The sequence below is a fragment of the Panicum virgatum genome, chromosome 4N (genome assembly GCF_016808335.1).
Source record: "Panicum virgatum strain AP13 chromosome 4N, P.virgatum_v5, whole genome shotgun sequence".
Taxonomy (NCBI): domain Eukaryota; kingdom Viridiplantae; phylum Streptophyta; class Magnoliopsida; order Poales; family Poaceae; genus Panicum; species Panicum virgatum.
The window spans coordinates 4,073,600-4,096,953 of NC_053148.1; the positions used below are offsets into that span (position 1 = coordinate 4,073,600).

At 45.4% G+C, this 23,354-nt stretch overlaps 2 protein-coding genes across 3 annotated transcripts; one reads left to right on the top strand and one right to left on the bottom strand.

Annotated features, from left to right (window-relative positions):
- The first annotated feature begins 3,604 nt into the window (after nt 1–3,604).
- Nucleotides 3,605–7,590, top strand: LOC120669035 (putative lipase YDR444W). 2 transcript variants are annotated; one of them, XM_039948864.1, is made up of 11 exons: nt 3,605–3,892; nt 4,463–4,598; nt 4,786–4,853; nt 5,312–5,382; nt 5,540–5,809; nt 6,093–6,256; nt 6,331–6,386; nt 6,547–6,599; nt 6,692–6,860; nt 6,947–7,041; nt 7,162–7,590. In XM_039948864.1, the coding sequence occupies exons 1-11, from the start codon at nt 3,766–3,768 to the stop codon at nt 7,264–7,266; spliced, it is 1,314 nt and encodes a 437-aa protein (XP_039804798.1). In that variant the 5' UTR covers nt 3,605–3,765; the 3' UTR covers nt 7,267–7,590. The 2 variants fall into 2 exon arrangements, 1 of the variants encoding a protein (XP_039804798.1); XR_005672662.1 differs by having other exon boundaries at nt 3,771–3,892; nt 5,312–5,369; nt 6,109–6,599.
- A 201-nt stretch (nt 7,591–7,791) lies between these two features.
- LOC120669036 (mitogen-activated protein kinase 1-like) lies at nt 7,792–13,259 on the bottom strand. The gene is made up of 6 exons (XM_039948865.1): nt 12,942–13,259; nt 12,716–12,845; nt 11,059–11,196; nt 9,734–10,066; nt 8,793–8,973; nt 7,792–8,388 (listed from the first exon to the last, which is right to left on the bottom strand). Exons 1-6 carry the CDS (start codon nt 13,175–13,177, stop codon nt 8,219–8,221), a joined length of 1,188 nt encoding a protein of 395 aa, XP_039804799.1. The 5' UTR covers nt 13,178–13,259; the 3' UTR covers nt 7,792–8,218.
- Between the last annotated feature and the right edge of the window lie 10,095 nt (nt 13,260–23,354).

Here is a 23,354-nt window from a genome sequence, read left to right on the forward strand (position 1 = left end):
TCCTCTCTCTCTTCCTTCGCCTACTATTGTTGCAGATAATGCGATGGGGTGGCATGGTATCCACTGCTGATCATCTTATCCGGATTGTGGGCCGGACCCGGGGCCGGGGATGCATGTGATCGTCGTCCATCCAATCCGACGACACAGCACGTAGAAAAACGCGACGACGAAAGCCGAGACTTTGGAATAATTGGGATGCGTCGCGTCGGCGGATCGACCGCAGTACGAGGCTAGGGATGGAACGCCCTGCCGGATGCGGCCCGCCGGGTGTGTCGCTGCGTGTGTGGCACGCGTGCACGCCAGAGCGCTTCTGTCCGTCCGCTAGCTCCGGCCCGAGCGCCGAGCGGCTCGTCGGCGAAACCGGTATTTTGTATTTTAGGCATGCTTAGATGTGCTAAAGTTGAATAGTAAATTTTAGCATCTATTAGCACTTGTGCCTCCACTAAATTTTTACTCTTAACTAAAGTTTAGCCCACTCCATTACTACTCATATTTGGATATTGGCTAGTGCTAAAGTTTAGCACTTAAATCCAAACATCTCTATACACTATCCGTTTCAAATTACATGTCGTTTGACTTTTAAATTAATGATATATAATTTGCAATGTAGATAGTAGTTTATTTTAGGAAAAAGCCAGATAACAGCATCTCCAAGAGTCTGTCTGAAATGAATTGGCTAGCTAAAGGTAGCAAAATTGTGGTAACAATAGGATCCAACAGGCTCTCCAAAATCACATCCTCGCTATCCAGCTCACTAACCAGCTCCCTCTGCTCGTTTTGTTTGCCAAGTGAGCTTGGCTCACCATCCCTCCCACGGTCCCCGTGTGCCCTCCGCGCAGCTTCTAGAGCTCGCAGATAAGAGAGGGAGGGTCGTCGGCGCGGCAGAGCGGAGCTGGAAAGGGCGTGCGACGGAGGTGGCGCGCGGCGGCGGAGCGAAGCTCCAGGACGCGACGACGGAGATGGCTCGCGGGGGCAGATATGGCGTGGCAGAAAGACCTCGAGGTCGAGGCGGGGATGGCGTGGCGGAGATGCCTCGGGGCGGCGGAGATGTGGATCGCGGTGGAGAAGAAAGAAGATAAGAGAGGAGTGTATGACATGTGGGGCCTACTGGCACTATAGCATATGGAGAGTCTAGTTTTAGACAGTTTGTGGGAAGTTTGGCAGTTTGGAAAACTTTTTATTGTTTATCTAGCTTCACATCTCTAAATTTAGCTATGTTGCTAGTCTTTTGAAGATGCTCTAATTCTAATATATGATAGGAGAAACATTTCAAATGAAGAATTTGGATATATATGAAATATCTGTAAGGGAATATAGATGCATACCAAACATGCATCAAATATATTAAGAGAATCTTTTAACTAGCACTACTTCTACAAATGTTATATGTATATATATCGATTCTAATCAATAAAAGCATTTCTCCCTCTGTTGTCTCTTCGTCCATTGTAGCTATAGTTTCTTCGATCTTGAAAACCGACTTCCTTTTGCATTTTATTGTTGTGCCCCGATGTATTGCTATGAATGTAGGGTGAGCGCGCTCTAAGTTGAGTTGGATATTTGGTCTCTACATGACATGTTATATTTGGGGTAGCTACATTCAATAGTTTGTATTTACGATTACCAAACTTATAATAACCATAATTTTAAAAAGTAAATTGTATACATTTAATAAATATATTTGATGCAGGTCTGGTTGAAGCTTTTAATTGGTTTTGAAGGCTCGATTATGAGAAAATTCATACAGGAAAACACATGACTTTCAGCTGGATTCTCGATTCTGGAAGTTATTTGACTTTTAAATTTTTTAAACCAACCTTTAAAACCGGCTAGAAACATAAACCACCACACCCATCTGCCAGAGTTATACAGTTTCGATATCATCCAAGTTTTAGCTAGGTAGCACAGAATTGGCCATTGACAGCCAGCCCGTTCGGATGCACTTATTGTTGCTAGCTGAATGAACCGGGATGGCTGAATGAACAGTGCTGGCTGATTTTTGCTGGTTGGGCTGGAAACGGCTGGTTGGCTGATTTTGGCTGGCGCAAGTGACCAGCGGCAATTTTTTTATGCGCCAAAACCCAGTACACATTCAAATTCAAATTTTTGTGCCAATGCAACACATTAAACCAACAAAATTGTGCCATTCGTGCAGATCAAATTACATTATCCATGAACCATAGGTGGTAACCCCATCACTTTAATGTAGTTGCACTTCGTTACATTACAATTGGTTCGAAACTTGCAAACAGTAACAACTTAAAAATCATGATGCAGTCCACACAGCAACAGATACCAACTCCCTAAGAGCTGAGGTACTAGTTGTAGTGTTCATCGCCACCCACTCCGACGGATTGTACATGGATCCATCTCCATACTTACGCAGCCACAAATAATTGTCCATTGCAAAGCAGGATATGATAACCCATGCTTGCTTTTCCCTGCTGAAGAATGGAACCCCTTCTAGGATATGCCACCGCTCTTTGAGATGTCCAAACCTCCGTTCAATGATATTGCGCAACTTCGCATGAATGCAATTAAATTTCTCCTGACGATCTAATGTGCGAACGTCAACGCCCTTAAAATGTGTCTTATGGTACCTAGTATCCCGGAAAGGAGTCATGTATCCTTGCTGGTCCATGTATCCCGAGTCCGCCAGGTAGTACCGTCCTACAACAATTGAACAACTTCTCTACTTTCTATTCTAGCTTTCTCACATATATTTCCCTAGTAGCACCCTATAAATCGAGAATTGGAACTCCGTATGTCCAGCTGCGCGACACCTTAATTTTGATCTGTCCTACGCCACTGGTCGTAGGGCTAAGTAGAGTGGCTAATCGGCGGACAAAAGGCGCACACCGGCTGCAAATGTTGGAAGGGAGACGAGAGCAGCGATGTCATACCGGGGGGCTCGCTAATGTCAGGGGTGGAGCCGTGGCGAGGTGATGCCGAGCTGGGCCGCGACAGTGCAGGCGGAGCTGCTACGTCGTCGTCGTCATCCGGGGCGCCGGCTTGGTGCGCGGGTTGGGCCTCGTGGACGTGCTCGACTTGCAGGCCCCCCTTCTCTCCTTTATGTGCGACGTGGAGGGCGATGGCGACTGCGATCCCCTCCACCGGGGGCGAGGCCGGGCGCCGCGATGGATCTCCAGCAGCCGGGGCGTGCGGATCCCCTGCAGCGGTCGGATGGCGCGCCTACGCGAGCGGCAGAGACATAGGGCGGCCCGGACGGCGCGATCGGCGGCGTATGGGGTCGGATGCGGCGCGGCGGCGGATGGGGTCGGATGCGGCGCGGTCGGCGGCGGTTGGGGGCGGATGCGGCGCAGCGTTCTTAACCCTAGGAGGCGCCAGCGGGGAGAGCGGATAGCCGGATGAGAACGTGCGGCGCAGCACGATTTAAGCGCCAGCCGTTCGGCTGGAGCTAGGCCGCCGAACGGCTGGGCTCAAATTCACCGCAGCCAACCAAATTAAGTGCATCCGAACGGGCCAGCATTTGTCAAAGCCCCTGAAACCTCCTGATCGGGCCATCCCCGCCGAATCCAAGGGCTGCCGTGACGTCGACGCCAACGGGCGGCCAACCTCTCTCCGCAACCCGACCACTCCGTCCGTCCCATGCCATTGCCGCCACGCCTGCGCGGCGCGCGTCAGCTGCCTCGTCCGCCGCGTTCCTCGACCCCACCGTCAATCAGCACCACGCCGCGGCACTGATTTATTTTCGGCGCGGTTTTTGTCCCGTGCCGCCGCCGCCGCTCCACACCGTGCGGAGGGATGGCGTCCACGGCTTGCTGTCTTCCCCATGGCCACTCGCCCCGCGGCTCATATAGCAGCCGCTCCCTCCGGTTCTCGCCCGTCGGCCCCGCCTGTTCTTCTTCCAGCGGAAGCGGCACCCCGTCAGGTTTCTTCTCGACCGCTTCCCCGTTCCTGAGAAATTTGCTTCCGTGATAGATTGGGGGCGCTGAAGCTGTAGGTCGTCGCAGATAATTTCGTAGTGGTACTGTAATCTGATACTTGTTCTAAGTCAGTTCAAATGTCGGGCGGTTTGTTCGATCTGATTGGGTAGTTCGGTATACGAATAAATATTCGATCAGGCAGTTTCAGTGAAGCAGCGAGATCGGGAGGTTTTAGGCTTTCAGCTAAGCTACTGGATCGACTGTCATAGCAATAGGCACGCAGCAGTTACAGTATGATAATTCTGATGGTTCTCGAACCATTTGGCATCCACGCAAAATGCATCCTCAATCGATCCGGGAAGTTAAACTCCATTTTATGAATTTGAATCGTATCAGACATCAAGAGGCTATGGTCTTTGCTCAAAACAAGAAGGTGGCTTCATTTCTGTGATTCTATCTAATTTTTGGCTCGGATTACTATCCAAATTTAAATGAAGTTGCATTGCCTTGTTTAAATATTTTTCACATGCTTTAGTTAAGAGTATTGGAACTCATCACTACATGACTTTTTTCAGGATTGAAATCTGCCAGAAACCTATATTTGCGTCCAGTATCAAGGGGAAGCCCTGTTTCATGTTCATTAATGGATACATCCAAAAGCAAGCAAGGTCCAGATCATCTCCTTGTTCTTGTCCATGGTATCATGGCAAGGTAACCGCTGTAGATCCTAGTTCTCCTGCAGTATGTTGTGAATATAATTTGCAAGAGGCGTAAGGTGTATAAATATTAGTCTGACAGATATTACCTTGTTTTCTTAACCCAAGCTGTACTTGTCTGCATTCTTTATTGGTTGTTACTGTTTTACTGATAAATTTACTTCATTCTACCTTGGTTTCAGCCCCAAAGACTGGACATATGGGGAAGCAGTACTGAAGAGGCGGCTGGGTGATAATTTTTTCATCTATGGTATGGCATGCTAGACTACTTATCACCTTATGAACTACTCCCTCCATCCATTTTTATGACATATTATAATATGGCACGGTCTTCCAAATATCACTGACTTATTCATTTATCATATATTATATTACTTATGGTTATAAACTTATAATCATGATAAAGTATATTTGATTACGAACCCAATCATATAAAGTTTACATGATAAAAATTAAAAATTAATAGTCAAATTATTGGTCAAAGATTGCAAAGTTTGAATCATGATACACCTTATAAAAGTAGGAGGGAGTAGGATTCTACTGGCTTCTGACAATACCAATTTACGAACTAAAAGTGTGTAAAAAAACGTTGCACCTACAAGGTGAATATGGGCGTACACATTGCTACTTAGCTACATAGGTTTACAGTTGAGAAATAGTTTGTTAATTGCAATGAGCCATAAATGTGCAAACATTCTTTCACTGCAGCTAGTTCATCGAACATCTACACCAAAATGTTTGATGGGATTGATATAGCTGGAAGAAGGTTAGCAGATGAAGTACGTTCTTAAAAGTTTATCCTAGCAAAGGGTTTCAATGCATTCACCTTTTTTTGAGGGAATTCAAGCATTCACCTTGTTGGGGACTTTCTATATCTTGTTCCTGGATCCTAATGAATTGCTTAGGAGGTCTGATAATTGTGCCCTATGGAAACAGGTCTTGGATGTGGTTAAGAAAATGTCCAGCTTGAGAAAGATTTCCTTCTTAGCACATTCATTGGGTGGTCTGTTTGCTAGATATGCTATTGCAATACTCTATTCACTGGAAGCAAAGAATGAAGGACAAAGTAGTGCACAAATTGTTCCTGCAGCAAGAGGATCTGCAAAATCACGATTCACTTCAGGATTAGGTGCAGTTGCTGGACTAGAGCCAATAAATTTTATTACCTTGGCTACCCCACATCTTGGGGTTAGAGGGAGAAATCAGGTGGGTCATCAAAATGTGTGATATTATTTTTTTGCAAAATATACTGTTCATTTTCCAGTAAAAAATGGGCTCCTAGGAAGCAAACTCTCTAGTTTGTTCAAATAGAAACTTTATGTAGATTTTGAAGTTGCATAGCGTGAGTTTTATGGGCTGCAATGATATGTCATGTTGTATCATCACTGGAGGAGTCAAAGCCAACTAGTATCTAAACTTTGGATAAAATGGTGAATTTATCGTGAGCAACTCCTTTACTACATGCTTATATGTTTTTCCTAATTACCTGCTTCCGTTTCTTCAAGGGCTATCAATTCTAGAAAAACTTGCTGCCCCTTTGGCTCCTTTAATTGTTGGGCGCACTGGTGCTCAACTCTTTCTCACTGATGGTGATCCTAGCAAGCCACCTCTTCTGTTACAAATGGCATCTGACTGTGAAGAAAAAAAGTTCATGTAAGTGAATAACATAAATTATTTAGATGCTAAGTTGCTCTTGTTGAAAAATATTTTTTTTCATTGTCTTACAGACTAGCATTAGCAGCTTTTAAGAACCGTGTTCTGTATGCCAATGTTTCATATCACCGTATCCTTCCTTGCCAAGTCATTTCTTGAACTTGAACTGTCTTAAAAAAATCATTTCTTGAATTTGATCTGCAGCATACTATCCAATAATGCTTATATCCCCCAAACTATTTCTGCCTCTATTCCTGTTCTATGTTTTCTTGAGCTTATGCTTATCCCAGACATGGTCGGCTGGCGAACATCTTCAGTCAGGAGAGAAAAGGATCTTGTAAAGGTTGCAGTGCTTCCAAAATCGATCGTTGGCAACTTACATGTCGCACTAAATGAATGGCATCTGAATAGATCTTACTGTGCCTCTATTTGCAGCCCTCCCATCGTTCACTGGATGGTTATAAGCACATTGTGAATGTTGAGTACTGTTCGCCTGTATCATCAGAGGGACCCCATTTTCCTTCCAAGGCTGCCAGAGCTAAAGAAGCTGCACAACGAACTCCAAACACAGAAAACACCGAGGAATACCACCAAACGATGGAGGGTAAGTATGAATTTCGGACTGCACACGTATGTGCGCTGAAGTTTCCCGTTTCTGGGATGAATTGTGAACACTGATTCTTGAAACAGAGGAGATGACCCATGGGTTGCAGAAGGTTGGTTGGAAGGTGGACGTCAACTTCCATTCATCGTTCTGGCCTTACCTTGCTCACAACAACATACATGTATGAGCGGCGCAGTTCTTTTGTGAATGCTTTCTTCTGGAGTGATATTTTCTCTCCAGTTTCATCCAAATTCATTTTTCTCTCCAAACGAACAACATCCAAATTCATGCTGTGATGCAGGTCAAGAACAAGTGGCTTCACAACGCTGGTGCTGGTGTTATCGCACACGTCCCAGACAGCATCAAGCAGCAGGAGTCACGGCCATGTCTTCCTGCGAATCTATAGCGTTAGCATTTTAGCACCCCTATTTGCTGGCATTTTCTGTGACTAGTAAACCCACGGCCAGCTTCCGGCTGGCATTTTCTGTGACTAGTAAACCCACGGCTAGCTTCCGATTCACTGAGCAGCGAGATATTTGGTACTGGGAAGATAGAATGAGCCATGTTCTGGTCGCTTCACTGAATCTTACCATGGGTAGCAGATTGTCTGGTGTGATGATATCAGATGCCATGTGCTCATATGTATTGCACACGCCAGTTGTGCTGCAGCAGATCCTCCTGAAACAGTGATGCATTCAAAGTTGGATACGTGATAACCCAAAATTTCATATGATGTCTCGTACAGTGTTCTAAATAGCGGGTCTATATCATTCAAACAAGAGCATAGAGCCGGAAGGGAAAATCCCCGTGAGCAGCTGGTAGGGTAGCCAGCGAGCTCGTTCTGAAATTCCTGGAAGGAAGAGAGATCAAATTCCTGGCTCTCAGGTTTAGCAGCCACCAGCCCGCCAACAGGGTCAGTCTCCCATCGTTCTCGCAGGCAATATGGGAATTACAGTCTCACGAAACAATAGGTAGATGTACAAGAATTCTTAAATCGACCTGAAACGGAAACTTTGATGACAGCCATTGAATTCAGGCAGCCATCGTTCATGAACTACCTCTTCTTACAGATAACATCGAAATGTTTCAAGAAGAAAAAGAAAGGGAAGTCTGATAAAACAACAACATATTGTAAGCACAAGAATGCATAGCTACGCAGAAATTTGACCTCCACAAGCTCGCCCTTTTCTACCCTTGAACGACAGCACCTCCAGCTTTAATCAAATAGGATCCTTCAGGTGAGGCAATTATTTACAGCTAACAACTGGCGGTGGTAAGACTTTTCTGTGGTGACACCAGGACGGGTAAAAAATTTCCATGTCAATGAAGCGAATTGGTGGCTGAATTTAAGTCTCCAGCTACTGGTAATCAGGGTTGAATGCAAGAGCTTCCTGGTAGATCAGATCCTTCATTTGTTCTTCGGACAATGCATGCTGCTCAAAGTCAAAGCTGAATGGCATTGAGCAGACAGGCTCATCACTTATGTCATGAAGTGAAGCCAAGTAAGGGTGTGCCAGTGCGCCTTCAACTGGAAAAAGAAAAGAAAAAAACAAAAGGCAACATTTAGGAACATGGAACTAGACAAGTCAATGAATCAGGCAGAATAATTATTCCAATAGCAGACATATTTTTAACCCTCGAAACAACAACTCTGTCTCCTACTTCAAAGTTCAGACCAATGCTCTGCAGCAATAATGATAAGTAGGTGTGCACACATTCAAACCCACTCGTCACATGCTGCCTATAACTGCTCTTCTACCATTCCTATGTCAAAACATGGTGCTATAACTCCACTTGCTATTTTCAGGGTGGAACATCACTATTTAAGGTAAAAGCAACATATTGTTTATGTAAAAGAAGATAAAAACATCTATACAAACATAAGATGGGCATATACAGAAGAGGAACATATTGTTTAAGTGTAAAACTTACCTGTTATTCTCTGTCTAGGATCAAAAGTCAGCATCTTTTCCACAAGGTCAATTGCTAAAGGTTGAACGTGCGGAAATTTTTCAGGAAAGGATTGCCTAGCATGACGGGGAAGTTGGCGGATATATCTTCTTGCATTTTCATTTACAAAGTCAAGATCGGACTCATTTGGTGTCCCGATAAGCTGCATGGAAGAAATATGATGTGGACATTAAGCATGAAACAGCATGAACAAGAAAAAAGTGATTAAATCCCCTACTGAGCCATGGATTGATAAGAAGCATCGCATATGATATGAATTCACACCAGGGACTTGATTTTCTGAACCCCATCTAGCAGACAGAAAATAGCCAGTTTCTATTGAGTTGTATTTTTTTTTACCTTTTCTGCATCTTCCTACGTTTATGTAAATGGCCTATCACAAGATAATGTCTATGATATTTGTCTAAACTAAAATAACTCAACAACCAAAATATATGTTCACAGTATAACTTGGAACCAGCCATGCAACACTAAGATGAAGAGATTGGGCATTGTCACTCCACAGGCTAGACTATTGCCTAAATCGTCTCATGCTTAAAATAGAGCACTAATGATCTTTTATTGACTGATATATGTACATAACAGTGTAACTTCTACTCACTACTCAGATCATCATTAATAGGATCACTTCTATGGTTCATTTTTCTCTCTCTGGCTAGTATCACCATTTGACAACCCACCTGTTACTGTATTTGCAGGTAGCAAGCCTTCATATAAGTTAACAGATGGGTGGGTGGATTGGTGTATCCAGTATCCAAAACAATAAAGGCCTATTAACAGCTGACTACATTATAATTGGTAAATATCAACAGAAAGCTGCGATAACGCCAAAGAAAGACAAGGTAATAAAATATCATCAATTCAATCATTCAATATGAAAGATTTGAAAGATAAGTACTAACCTCCATTAGTAACCGTAGCTGATGGACATGATCCCTTCCCGGAAACAAGGGCTTCCGGTCCATCAGTTCCATAAATATACAGCCCACAGACCACACATCAATGGCTGCAGTATATTCAGAGGAATTCAACAAAAGCTCTGGTGCTCTATACCATCTTGTGACAACATATTCAGTCATAAAATCAGTTTCTGAGGTAGTGCGAGCAAGCCCAAAATCACAAATCTTGAGGTCACAGTTTGCATTCAAAAGAAGATTGCTAGGCTTCAAGTCACGGTGAAGGACATTTGCTGAATGTATATACTTCAAACCACGAAGAATTTGATAAAGAAAATACTGCACAGGAGAAAACAGAACAGTCACACAAACATGTATAATTTCTCAGAACACAATAAAAGTTAGCAAAAAGAGCAGGTGACGTCTGATCTGGTAGCTTGGGCAAAAAGGAATAGGTTAGTGTGCTACAAATCCACTCATACTAAGGAATGTCTGTCAGTTAAAACGGATAATAAAAGCCTGGAAGGCTACAGCATGACTTCTCTTCTCGAGCACGATCCAGAATCAAACTTTCTAGGCAAGAAATTCACATGAATATGTTTAGTGTTTAGCAGGAAACCACATGTTTATCTTCACTGAAATTTTCACCAAAATAGGAACGTTTGTGTAGTTTGAAACAGGAGTCACTCTAAGCAAGATACAAACTTGTGATGCCAGATACGACTTTGATATCAGAAATAAACTTGTCATATTTAGTAGCGCCAATGCATCTGTAGCTTACAAGCATGAGAAAGAGATGGCTAGACCATCTTCCAAAAATTATTAGCTTTAACACACCTCTTTAACAGTTCTATTTGCATGAGACCACAAGGTTAATTGTATAATTATGTTGCACGTCATGCCATTTTGCCAATTGGCTATAAAAGATTCTCTTGAGGTCACACATAAAATAATCCTCGGTATCTTGAATATCTGGGCTCTAACATTGATGCCTACTTGTGGTATTTTCAAAGCACTCAACACTGAGCAATAGGAGAGACTCCACCGAATACATTAGATATGATTTGTACAAAACAAATTCTCAACAATAACTCTATGTATCAACAGTCGTCGCTTCTAAGTCAATACTGAATATCCTCAAATTTTGGGATAAATTTAATTTTAAACACAGTCCTAGGTAAATAAGGAAGTCACAGAAACACAACCTGAAAAGTGACCAACCAAAAACAGAAGAACATAATAGATTTTGAGCTAATATCAAACAATAGCTAAAGAAGCATCAAGAGAAATAATAGGCAGTATGCATTTCTTAGATTGAACTAAACAAGCACCTGGCAGTGCTCCTCTGATAAAGCTTGATTTGAACGAATAATTTGATGCAGATCAGTATCCATCAATTCATACGCAATATAAACATCATTGAATGCCTCCCTCTGTGGAGGAGGAATGATATCCCTTATTGCAACAATCTGCACAAAAAGAATGAACTTGCATCAGAAATACTAACTTTATAGCTGGAAGCCATACTCAAAACTGCTCTAAGAACTTTAACTATTGTAATAAGAGGCAACAATTCTAATGGTTTAACTTCAGTGCAGAATAAAGCTGGACCACAAGAAATGGTTTCCATGAAACTTTGTTGAGTGCTCCAAACAAATCTCAGCTTGAGTTACTTGAAATAAATCAACAGCTCAGAGCAAAACTTAAAAGCACATATTTTATTAAGCAATCCTGTAGGACAGCTAAAGGCTTACAGCTAAACCAAGTGGGTACATCTGCGACGCGGTAAAAGCTTGTATCAAGCATAAACCAGTGCCTTCTATGCCTATTCTTAGCCTGTAATGCCGTACGTTACCATATGGAAAGTAGAGAAAAATCTGCAACTATCCATTTTTAAGTAGTTTTAGCATGCTTTGTATATCATTATACTCTTTGGCCTTTTGTAGTTAGGTAGGATATTCCCCACGTGCCACAGAATGCTATTCCAGGGGACTGGCATGCAGAAGAGTACAAATAATATGGTTAAGCTACCATTATGGAAAGTAGAGGTACAAGTAGCTGACCAAGAATGCACACGGTCTAAATCAAGACAATACTTAGTCACTGACCGAACCTTGCCTAACTGAAGATATGCTTCTACACGCATAACTGCCGAAGAGCAGAAAGGAACAGGAAGGCACAACATTCATGCATACGGCTTATGTCATGTTACTTAATTTACCAGGATAATACTCTAGCAGTTACATCATCTTAATTCAGCTTACTTCTGAGCGTGCAACAGGTTTCAAGCTGTAACGGCAGGTCATTCCCATAACTGTCTTTTGCATCGTGAAAATTTGTTCATTCTCACAAAACTAAAATGATTCTTTCAACCGTGTTCTGCTTCTGTCCAGATCCAGTAAAACTTGGTATCCTGTTTCTCAGTCTTTCAAATTAAAGGTCCAAGTAGATATCTATACAGAAAGTATACAGAGGTCTTTCCGATACTAGTAGCAGAAGCTCCTAGTCCCCTACCAACTGGGGAGCATTCACTTCCTCAGAAGTTTCATCAGATTGGGATGATCTAGCCAAAAGGCCAGCACTAGGTTGGTCCTGAAGTGACACTTTTGACATCAGCAGGCAGAAGCATCATGCACTGCTGCTCCAGGTTGCTTCACATCATTTTTTGCCCTCGTGTTCTTCAAGAACACAATGAATAGCATCTCAAAAGGTGGTTGGCTCCCTTAAAGGCATGGCTACAATTGCTATTCCTGAACTACTACTCCCCGTCACGAGGAGGAAGGAAAAGTTTCTTAGGCTAGGCATGCTGTCGTGAACTTAATCATTTGAAGTAACTAACCCCAACCTCCCCCAACTTTAATGCGACCAACAAACAAGCATTAAACAAGAATCTCCTATGTGCTTCCCGCGGAGAATAAAGTAAACAGAATTTCTGGGATCGTCCGGGAGCAGAGCTGGACGGATCGAGGGGTGGCTCGGGCGACTGACATTCTCGTGGTCCATGTGGCGGAGCAGCTTGATCTCGCGGAGCGTGCGCTTGGCGTCGATCTTGTTGTCGAAGGCGTTGGCGATCTTCTTGATCGCCACCTGCTCCCCCGTCTCGGAGTTGAGCGCCGAGCTGGCCATTAAATCACAAATCAGAAACCCGCTCGCACGGCGGCACGCGAATCAGACAAGGCGAATCGGACGAGGCGGGGGGAGGGGGCGGGCGGACCAGACGATGCCGTAGGCGCCCTTGCCGATGGGGAGGATGGGGGGCTTGTACTTGGCGATGACCTCGAACACGTTGCCGAAGATGTTGTACTGGATGAAGCGCCCGCCGTGGCTCAGCGTCGCCTGGATGTTATCCATCATCCCGCCGCCTCCGCCCGCCCGCTGCTGCGGCGGCTGCCCGCCGCCCGCGCCGGCGTCCGTCATCTCCGTGTCCGGCGGCTGCGCCCCGCCGTCCATCGCCGGATTTGGATCGCGCCGAGGAAGGGGGCGGAAGGGAAAGTGGGGTGGTGGTGGGCGAAATGGGAATTCGTTGCTGCGAGATTTTGGTCGCTTTCGAGGCCTCCCTCTTTTTTAGTAGCAGTTTTTTTTTTTTTGTTTTTTTTCCTCTTGGCCTGCTTCGCCTAGCTGAGTTGCTGTGGCCTCCGTGGAGCCTCCACGGTAGAGGGGAAATGGTTGGGATGGTGGGATTGCTGCTACGAGGGCTCAAGCGCCTGCTAGCTAGCAGGGTTTACAAATCTGACAAGTCCGGTCAAACCAACGGGTCCGGGTCCGGTATACCGACCCGGTTTGGTCGGAAATCGGTCTGTCGGTACCTTGTAGCAGGTATACCCAATTCTACTGCAGCAAGACAGGATTCGCGTAGTCATCCATAACTACGCCCTAAGGGGCGGAGCAGCCGGGCCCCAGGAGGTCAGCCCCTTACCTCACCAGGCCAACGGCCCCGGATCCGTTCCCCGCTCTGGGACGGGTCCGGTGACGCCACGTGTCCCTGAGGAGGGGAAGCTTCGCGCCAACAGCCGAGGGCTCGGACCCCCCATATGGGTCCAAGACCTCCCCGCGTCCGTCCGGACCTCCCACGCGCGCAGAACCAATATACCGCCGGGGCGGGGTCCGGGGGCGCCACGTGTCCCGCAGGCGCAGGCGCGGACGCGAGTCTTCCGCTGGAAGACTCGCCCACCCACCGCATTCAATGCGGGTGGTTGAGGCGTGCTCTGCCGCCACAGCACGCGGGGCAGCTTTTATCAGGCCTCACTGTAGACCACATATTACTGAGGTACACAGTGCAGCCGCATGTGCCGCATCCGCGCAGAGCCCGTCTGCCGCATTGAATGGATACGACGCCACGACATCTTTTCATCAAACCGCCTACGCCGCAAGCTACACGGCCCGTTCAGCTACTCAGCAAGCAACACCGCAAGCTATGCCCTGGCGCCGTTTCGACAAGACAGGGCATGGCTATGCCGGATGGAAGATTCCCACGAGCAGAGCAAGGAAATCCAGGAATAAGATCTCCGTCGCCTGCAACGCCATAATGTCTGTACAATATGTTATTTTATACTACATCATTGGGCCCACCTGTCAGGGACTCAACGGCCATGTACGCGCCTCCCTTGAAATATAAAAGGGAGGCGCTCGCAGCACACTCTAGACTCTCCAAGGCTCTCAAAGGCCAGGACAGAGGAAGGCAGACACAACACAAGCTCGGATTCACTCTGAACAATCCCGTTCTCAACCTCTTGAGAGCACAAGCAATACAACACACAGTGGACGTAGTGTATTACGCTCAGGCGGCCCGAACCACTCTAAACCTGCTGTGTTCATTGTGTTCTTGTATCTAAATTGGACTAATCCTAGCTAACCCATGAGTACTCACCCTCTGGGTTTAGGCGGGTGCACTACACCACCCAGCTGTGGGTTTGCACACCACGACACGTCCAAACCGGTTGAATTCAAATTTGAATTCAAAAACCGCAGTGCAACCGGTATACCGGCCGGTTAGACCGGTTTACCAGCCGGTTTGGCCGGTTTACCATTGATTTAATGATATTTTTCGACGGTTAAAAGTGGTTCTCCGGTGTGAAATAAAAAGAAATTTCGGCATAAGCTATGCACATATTAATGTAAATGACCACACCAAAACAATAATTTATAATTATGCATACAAATACAATAGTAATAAGCGTGCATACAAATACCGAGTCATACAACTACCACCACCACCAACAACAACATCAGCACCGTCACTATCATCACCATCATCGGCCGAGCTGCTATCCTTGGACTCCTGATACAGAGGACTACAGTCATCTTCGCCATCATCAGTCTCGGTGTCGCTGCTCATTGGTTTTGCTGTTCCTTTTCCTTTTCGACGTTTCGGGTCACCCTTCGTAGGCCCCTTCTGCAACTTTCTCTTCCCAAGGTGAGTGTCACCCACATTTTTACGTGCCCAATCGCTGATGGAATCATTCTCCGTAGCCTCACATAGATCTGACAGGTTTATTTGATCTCTGACAATATGGGACGGGAGAGGGATGTCGACGTCATCATCATGCTCGTCCAGAACCGGAGCCCGGTTAGATCTACCATATTTCATCCATTCCCGCACCGGATTATTCTCATCATAGAAAGAAAGATGGGCCAGCTGGTCAATGAAATCACCTTCTTCACGCATCGGTGGGCCAGAGACCTTCTCAAGTCGGAGACGAAGGTTGTAATTGACATAGACAAGCTTGTTAAGTTTCTTGTGCGACAACCGATTGCGAACCTTTATATGCAGCAAGGCAAAAGTATTCCAGTTTCGCTCGCATCCACTGGACGAACAACATTGTGAAACAAGCCTCATGGCAAGGGTACTGCAGCTTTGGAGTGCTTGATCCGAACATCACCCACCAGAACGCTGCATGTGCAACCAAGTATGTAAGCAATATATTCGAATAGAGAAAATAACAATGTCGTACGAAGTAACTCTTACATGGGGATGTCTTTGAGTCTATCGCCATCCGCATTGCCATTTCACTGCCAAACTCGTCAATCTTCTGCCGAAACACGTCAAACTCCTGCAATGCTATGCCGATCCAGAGGAGATGAGACGGACAACCCATATAGACAGATCAAGTGATTCACAATGCTATGCAACACGGTACAACAAGACGGAGTTCTGCTAGCTTGGCTTAGATGGAATCTTTTCCCATACTCACTTGCGGAAGAAGCGAGAAGATGATTTGCACTTGCATCCTTCGAGGTAAAAGGAAATTGGGATGAGTTGATGAAGAAATTTTGCGAGCGGTTCTTTCTGTTAAGCAAGGTTCAACATATTCGAAAGCAAGTGATCAACTTCGCTCAAGGAGAAGAAGATGGGATAGATCAAGCATGGGATAGATTCAATGGATTGATTGAACAAGGACCGAAGCTCGGATTTTCCAGTGATGTACTCTTGCATACCTTTTATTTTTCCCTAACCCCCGAGTGCATGCAATTTGTTCAAATGTGTGCAGGAGGAGATCTCATGGAGAAAACACTCACGGAAGCCGCCCAACTCCTACAAAAAATCAGTAAGGGTGCGTCCATACGAAGAGATTGGGAAAAACGATGTTCAGCAAGCTCCGAGGAAGAATCTCAAGTGCGGGTGCTTGCTGAAATTTTCAGAAAAAAGACATCGGAAGTGAGGGAAGAACAACCGAAGCATGAGAAAGTCATAGAGACAAACCACGATGAAGAAGCATCGATCCGGAGTGCAACGAAAGACGACCCGGAAAAGAAAGGAAGAACCTTGGGCACCGCCAAATCGCTAAGGGAATTCGAGCAAATGGATTGGATACCAATTGACTTCGGAAGATTATTTGACAAAGCAAGACCGCATCCAAATCAGCGAGGAATGGCAAAGGTGATAGCGGAAGACTTTCCGCCGGATAATCACACGGGATATACATTTGGCAAGAAATCGGCCGGTGATATTATTCGAAAACTTTTTGAAGAAAAAGAGGAAGAGATTGACTTGGACGAAGTGTTGGAGGTCAAAAGGATCATGGGAGTGAAATCGGAATCATCACCCTGCGCGCACATAGCCCAAGTATATGCGATTGGAAGCGATCAAGGTGAAGTTAATCCATCACCCACACCTCGTGTTGATTGCATGATAGACGGAATAAAATGTTGCAATATTTTATATGACGATGGCGCCCATGTTAGTGTGATGAGTTCCAAGGTTTATGCTATGCTTTTTAACGAAACACTGAATCTAGATGCCACAATCATTAAATTGATCATGGGAGATGGTAGATTAATCAAACCGCTAGGAGTGCTTAGAAATTTAAAAGTTACTATAGTGGGTAAAGATATTCCTACCGACTTTTTTGTGATTAATGCTAGTGATGATGAACATGAAAGCATAATACTTGGAAAACCCTTTCTCAAATTAGTAAATGCTATTCTAGATGTTGGAAAAGGGACTGTTACTTTTGATCTAGATGGAGAGAAGCGCACTTTCGAATTTCATTCAAAACCGTCTCGTCCTTCAACTCTACCCCTTGATAACGAAGGGGTAGAGAGCATTCATTTCATTGATTCTTTTAGGGATCCTCTCCAATGCGCTTTGGAGAATGGGGACACTCAAGATGATCAAGATGGAGAACTAGTAGAAACAATAGAAGAGTTGAAGCCGCAACACGGGGATTTGGAGGAAGAAAAATTTGAAGACATTGGAGAATTAGATCAAGAAGAGGATGGTGCGCCCGATGTTGAGATGAATCCGCTCCCCAAGGGATTGAAATATGAATTTTTGGGAGATGGCAAGACTTTTCCGGTGATTGTTTGTGACGAATTAAGCCCGGAAGAGACGGAGAAGTTGCTGAATTTATTGAAGAAGCACAAAAAGGTGATCGGCTACTGGATTAATGACTTGAAAGGTATTAGATCCGCTTTTTGCACACATCGTATACAACTCGAGGAGTAATACAAGCCGGTCGTAGAGCATCAAAGAAGGTTGAGCCATGCTATGTGTGATGTGGTGAAGAAGGAGGTTATCAAATTGTTGAATGCCAGAATAATATACCCCGTGCCACATAGTGAATGGGTAAGCCCCGTGCATTGCGTTCCAAAGAAAGGAGGACTCACGGTTGTGAAAAATGAGAAGGAGCAATTGATACCGCAAAGAACCATCACGGGATGGAGGATGTGCATCGATTATAGAAAATTGAATAAGGCAATGAGGAAGGATCATTTTCCACTACCATTCATTGACGAGATGCTAGAAAGGTTGGCAAAGCATTCACACTTTTGTTACCTTGATGGATACTCGGGATTCATTCAAATACCTATTCATCCGGATGATCAACATAAGACCACATTTACTTGCCCGTATGGAACTTTTGCATATCGGAGGATGCCTTTTGGATTGTGCAATGCGCCCGCTTCTTTTCAAAGGTGCATGATGGCTATATTTTCAGATTTCATAGAAGAGATTATGGAGGTATTCATGGATGATTTCTCGGTGCATGGTACTAGCTTTGAAAATTGCTTGGCAAATTTGGAGAAAGTTCTTAAAAGATGTGGAGAGGTTGATCTTGTGCTTAACTGGGAGAAGTGTCATTTCATGGTGAAAGAAGGAATTGTTCTCGGTTATGTTATATCCGAGAGAGGGATAGAGGTGGACAAAGCAAAGATAGAAACCGTGGAGAAATTGCCACCACCTACGGACATCAAATCTTTGAGGAGCTTCCTCGGTCATGCCGGATTCTATAGGAGGTTCATAAAGGATTTTTCAAAAAATCATCAAGCCATTGACACAACTTCTCCAAAAAGATGTGGAATACACCTTCGATAGTGATTGTCTTCACGCCTTTCGAACACTCAAGCAATCTCTCATAAGTGCTCATATCATGCAACCTCCGGATTGGAATCTACCTTTTGAAATCATGTGTGATGCAAGCGACTACGCCGTAGGAGCCGTTCTTGGACAAAGGAAAGAGGGGAAGGTAAATGCTATCTACTATGCAAGCAAGACTCTCAATGAAGCCCAAGTTAATTATGCAACTACGGAGAAAGAATTGCTTGCCGTGGTATTCGCCTTCGAAAAATTCAGATCCTACATAGTAAATTCAAAGGTGATAGTTTATACCGACCATGCGGCAATCAAGTATCTCTTGTCCAAGAAAGATGCTAAGCCACGCTTGATTCGATGGATCCTATTGCTACAAGAATTCGATGTGGAGATAACGGACAAGAAAGGGGCAGAGAACGTTGTGGCCGACCACCTATTAAGGATGAACCATGGAGACGATGGAAAAGAACCTATCGAGGACCAAATGAGAGATGATCACCTATATAGAATTCTCGACCAAGATAGTTGGATGGATGATATAATAAGGGCAATAAAAGGGTTGCCCTTGGATCACTTGGACAAGAATGCAAAGAAAAGAGTGAGCGCGGAAAGAAGAAAATACTATTGGGATCCACCATACTTATATAGATATGGAGAAGATGGAGTCCTAAGAAGATGCATACCGAGGGTGGAACGTGAAGAAGTTCTAAGAAAGTGTCACTCGTCGGGATATGGAGGACATTATGGGCACTTTAGAACTCAAGCTAAGGTATGGGCTAGTGGATTTTATTGGCCCGAGATGCATGAAGACGCGAAAAGATTTATTTGGACTTGTCCGAAATGCCAAAGGACGGGGAATATCTCGCAAAGGAATGTCATGCCGTTGAACTACAACTTGCAAATAGATCTATTTGATGTCTGGGGAATCGATTTCATGGGACCATTCGTGAACTTACATGGGTTTGAGCATATATTGGTGATGGTGGACTATGTTTCAAAGTGGGTTGAAGCTATGCCATGTCGGAAGGCATCAACGGAGGAGTCCACACACATGATTAAATTGGTTATCTTCCCTCGATATGGCATCCCGAGAATCTTGATAAGTGATGGAGGAACACACTTCACGGGCAAAGATTTTGGTAAATGCTTGAAGAAATTGGGAATTGAACATAGAGTGTCCACGGCTTATCACCCCCAAACAAACGGACAAGCGGAAACTTCGAACAAGCAATTGAAGGATATTTTAAAGAAGACCATGATAAAAGGAGGAAAAGATTGGTCGAAGAGACTAGATGATGCACTATGGGCATATCGTACGACACACAAAACCCCGATTGGTATGACTCCTTATCAATTTGTTTATGGAAAAACATGCCACTTGCCGGTTGAGCTAGAATATAAGGCGTATTGGGCGATGAAGGAGATGAACTTTTATGCGGAAGCCGCTGGAATTAAAAGGAGAATCCAAATAAGCGAATTGGAGGAGTTAAGATTGAAAGCGTACAATAGTGCAACAATTTACAAAGAAAGGATGAAGAGATGGTACGACAAGCGATTACAAAACAAGGAATTCAAAGAAGGAGACAATGTCCTACTCTACAATTCAAGATTCAAACTCTTTGCCAAAGGAAAATTGCAAAGCAAATGGGATGGACCATACGTCGTACATTCGGTTTCACCCACGGGAGCGGTGACAATCATGGATGTGAAAGGCGACCAATATGTGGTGAACGGACAGCGACTAAAGGTATTCTTGGAGCCCGACGTCGTGCCCCTTCATTACATCGACATATATACCATGGATGAGGAACCGGAACGTCAAGCCTAACGACGTTAAGCAAGGTAAGTTTGTAAATATTCTCTTTTAGATTTTATTTTCGTAGTTTTATTTTTATTCTGGACGAACTTTGAGTAAAACATAGGCTCATAATTTGTTGGTGGGCACCTCGGAAAAAGTTGGAGTCCAGGGGGCCGAAAAACCCGCTGGGCCGGCCGGCCCAACACCCCTAGGCCGGCCGGCCTGAGCCTCCTCGTGCGCGTCTCGGTCTCGATTTTTGGTAGGTACGAGATAAGGAAATTTTAAACCCGTGTCTTATAGATTTCGCATGCCAAAAACGCAGAGATATTGGACTTCTCATCCAAGTCTTTTCAGGACTTAAATAGAGGCGCGATTTAGATCTATTCTCTCATACTTTTCAATCTACACCACCACCTCGTGAGAGACATCAACAATGGCCGTTCCAGCGAGTGCAAGAGTCATGATTGCAGCAATGGAGATCAAGGAGAGGGGCATGGCACCCGACACCCCCACGCCAAACCAACGGATGCCTAGCCCCATCTCGGCAACTGGTGCGCCGCCCCTCCTTGTCGAAGCAAAGCGATGTGAAGCGAAGGCCCCTCCGAAGAAATTTAATACCCAAGCACGGATGAGCGTCGGAGGGAAGGGCCCTCTGTGGTGCAAGGAGAAGCTAGCTCAAGCCCAAAGGGTGGTCGTCGTCATCAGCGACGAAGACGAGGGTGAGAAGCGACAAGACAAAGAGCCACCCGCACCTAGGTGTTCCTTGCGCCTTCTCGGAGTTAAAAGGAAAAACTACATCGAGCACACCCCGGAGCCGAAGGACTATGCGGGGGACAGCGATTGGGAGAGCTACATGAGCCCCGGTTCATGGGGCGCCACCGGTCGTGACTACGATGATGATTGGCCGGGGTGGGCCGAAGAGGAGAGAAGGGAGGATGACGACCCTTCCGGAGGTGACAGCGGCAAGGAGAAGAAGAAGGATGACGACGAACCCGAGGACGACGACCCCAACCACGGCGGCCATCACTTCGGATGCTGTTTCAAGTGCCGCAATGAAATCGCGGATCTCCACGCCACCATCGATAGGTGTCACAATCAAATCGTGGCAATGGATCGAAGGATGGACGACATCGAGCGCTTGGTCGAAAGAGATTACAACTTTCTTCTCCGTAACATAAGGAAGTTATTCGGGATGATCGGAAATCTACAAAAGCAAGGAGGAGGAGGGCGCCCTAGATGCAATTGCCCTAGGTGCCGTTGAGAACACCGACGAGCGTCACACCCATCTTTTATATCATTGCGACGAGGACGCCGCATAATCTAAGCATGGGGGGAGAGGTGTGATGGCTCGTAGATTGAATTTTGTTAGTCTTTGTTTAGTCGAAAGTTCGTCGTGTGCATGTCTTTAATTTCTTTTGTGTGAGAGTCATAGTCTAGCGTTGTGTGCTTCATTTTTCGCATGTGTGAGAGTGAGTCTTAAATTAGTGTTGAGTCATGAAAACAAAAAACAAAGACTCTTTTTATTTTGTTTTCATGACTCAACACTAATTTAAGACTCACTCTCACACATGCGAAAAATAAAGCACACAACGCTAGACTATGACTCTCACACAAACGAAATTAAAGACATGCACACGATGAACTTTCGACTAAACAAAGACTAACAAAATTCAATCTACGAGCCATCACACCTCTCCCCCCATGCTTAGATTATGCGGCGTCCTCGTCGCAATGATATAAAAGACGGGTGTGACGCTCGTCGGTGTTCTCAACGGCACCTAGGGCAATTGCATCTAGGGCGCCCTCCTCCTCCTTGTTTTTGTAGATTTCCGATCATCCCGAATAACTTTCTTATGTTGCGGAGAAGGAAGTTGTAATCTCTTTCGACCAAGCGCTCGATGTCGTCCATCCTTCGATCCATTGCCACGATTTGATCGTGACACCTATCGATGGTGGCGTGGAGATCCGCGATTTCATTGCGGCACTTGAAACAGCACCCGAAGTGATGGCCGCCGTGGTTGGGGTCGTCGTCCTCGGGTTCGTCGTCATCCTTCTTCTTCTCCTTGCCGCTGTCACCTCCGGAAGGGTCGTCATCCTCCCTTCTCTCCTCTTCGGCCCACCCCGGCCAATCATCATCGTAGTCACGACCGGTGGCGCCCCATGAACCGGGGCTCATGTAGCTCTCCCAATCGCTGTCCCCCGCATAGTCCTTCGGCTCCGGGGTGTGCTCGATGTAGTTTTTCCTTTTAACTCTGAGAAGGCGCAAGGAACGCCTAGGTGCGGGTGGCTCTTTGTCTTGTCGCTTCTCGCCCTCGTCTTCGTCGCTGACGACGACGACCACCCTTTGGGCTTGAGCTAGCTTCTCCTTGCACCACAGAGGGCCCTTCCCTCCGACGCTCATCCGTGCTTGGGTATTAAATTTCTTCGGAGGGGCCTTCGCTTCACATCGCTTTGCTTTGACAAGGAGGGGCGGCGCACCGGTTGCCGAGATGGGGCTAGGCATCCGCTGGTTTGGCGTGGGGGTGTCGGGTGCCATGCCCCTCTCCTTGATCTCCATTGCTGCAATCATGGCTCTTCTGCTCGCTGGAACGGTCATTGTTGATGTCTCTCACGAGGTGGTGGTGTAGATTGAAAAGTATGAGAGAATAGATCTAAACCGCGCCTCTATTTAAGTCCTGAAAAGACTTGGACGAGAAGTCCAATATCTCTGCGTCTTTGGCATGCGAAATCTATAAGACATGGGTTTAAAATTTCCTTATATCGTAATCGGTCAAACCGGATCAGTTCCCACCGGTTTCGTTAACCCTGCTAGCTAGTACCCGGACAGGGGCCACTAGGCAAGATGGCGATAGACCGGGTGCAATGGCTCTCGAAAATACGATGCATGATCATAATCTAGGCGATCAAAACATTAAATAAATACGATGGAATTAAGTGAAAAACACTAAAAATTGCAAGAGGTGAAACTGCAAGGTGTTTTAGTTTTGCCCCAAGTCAAACTTCTTTCACCTTAACAC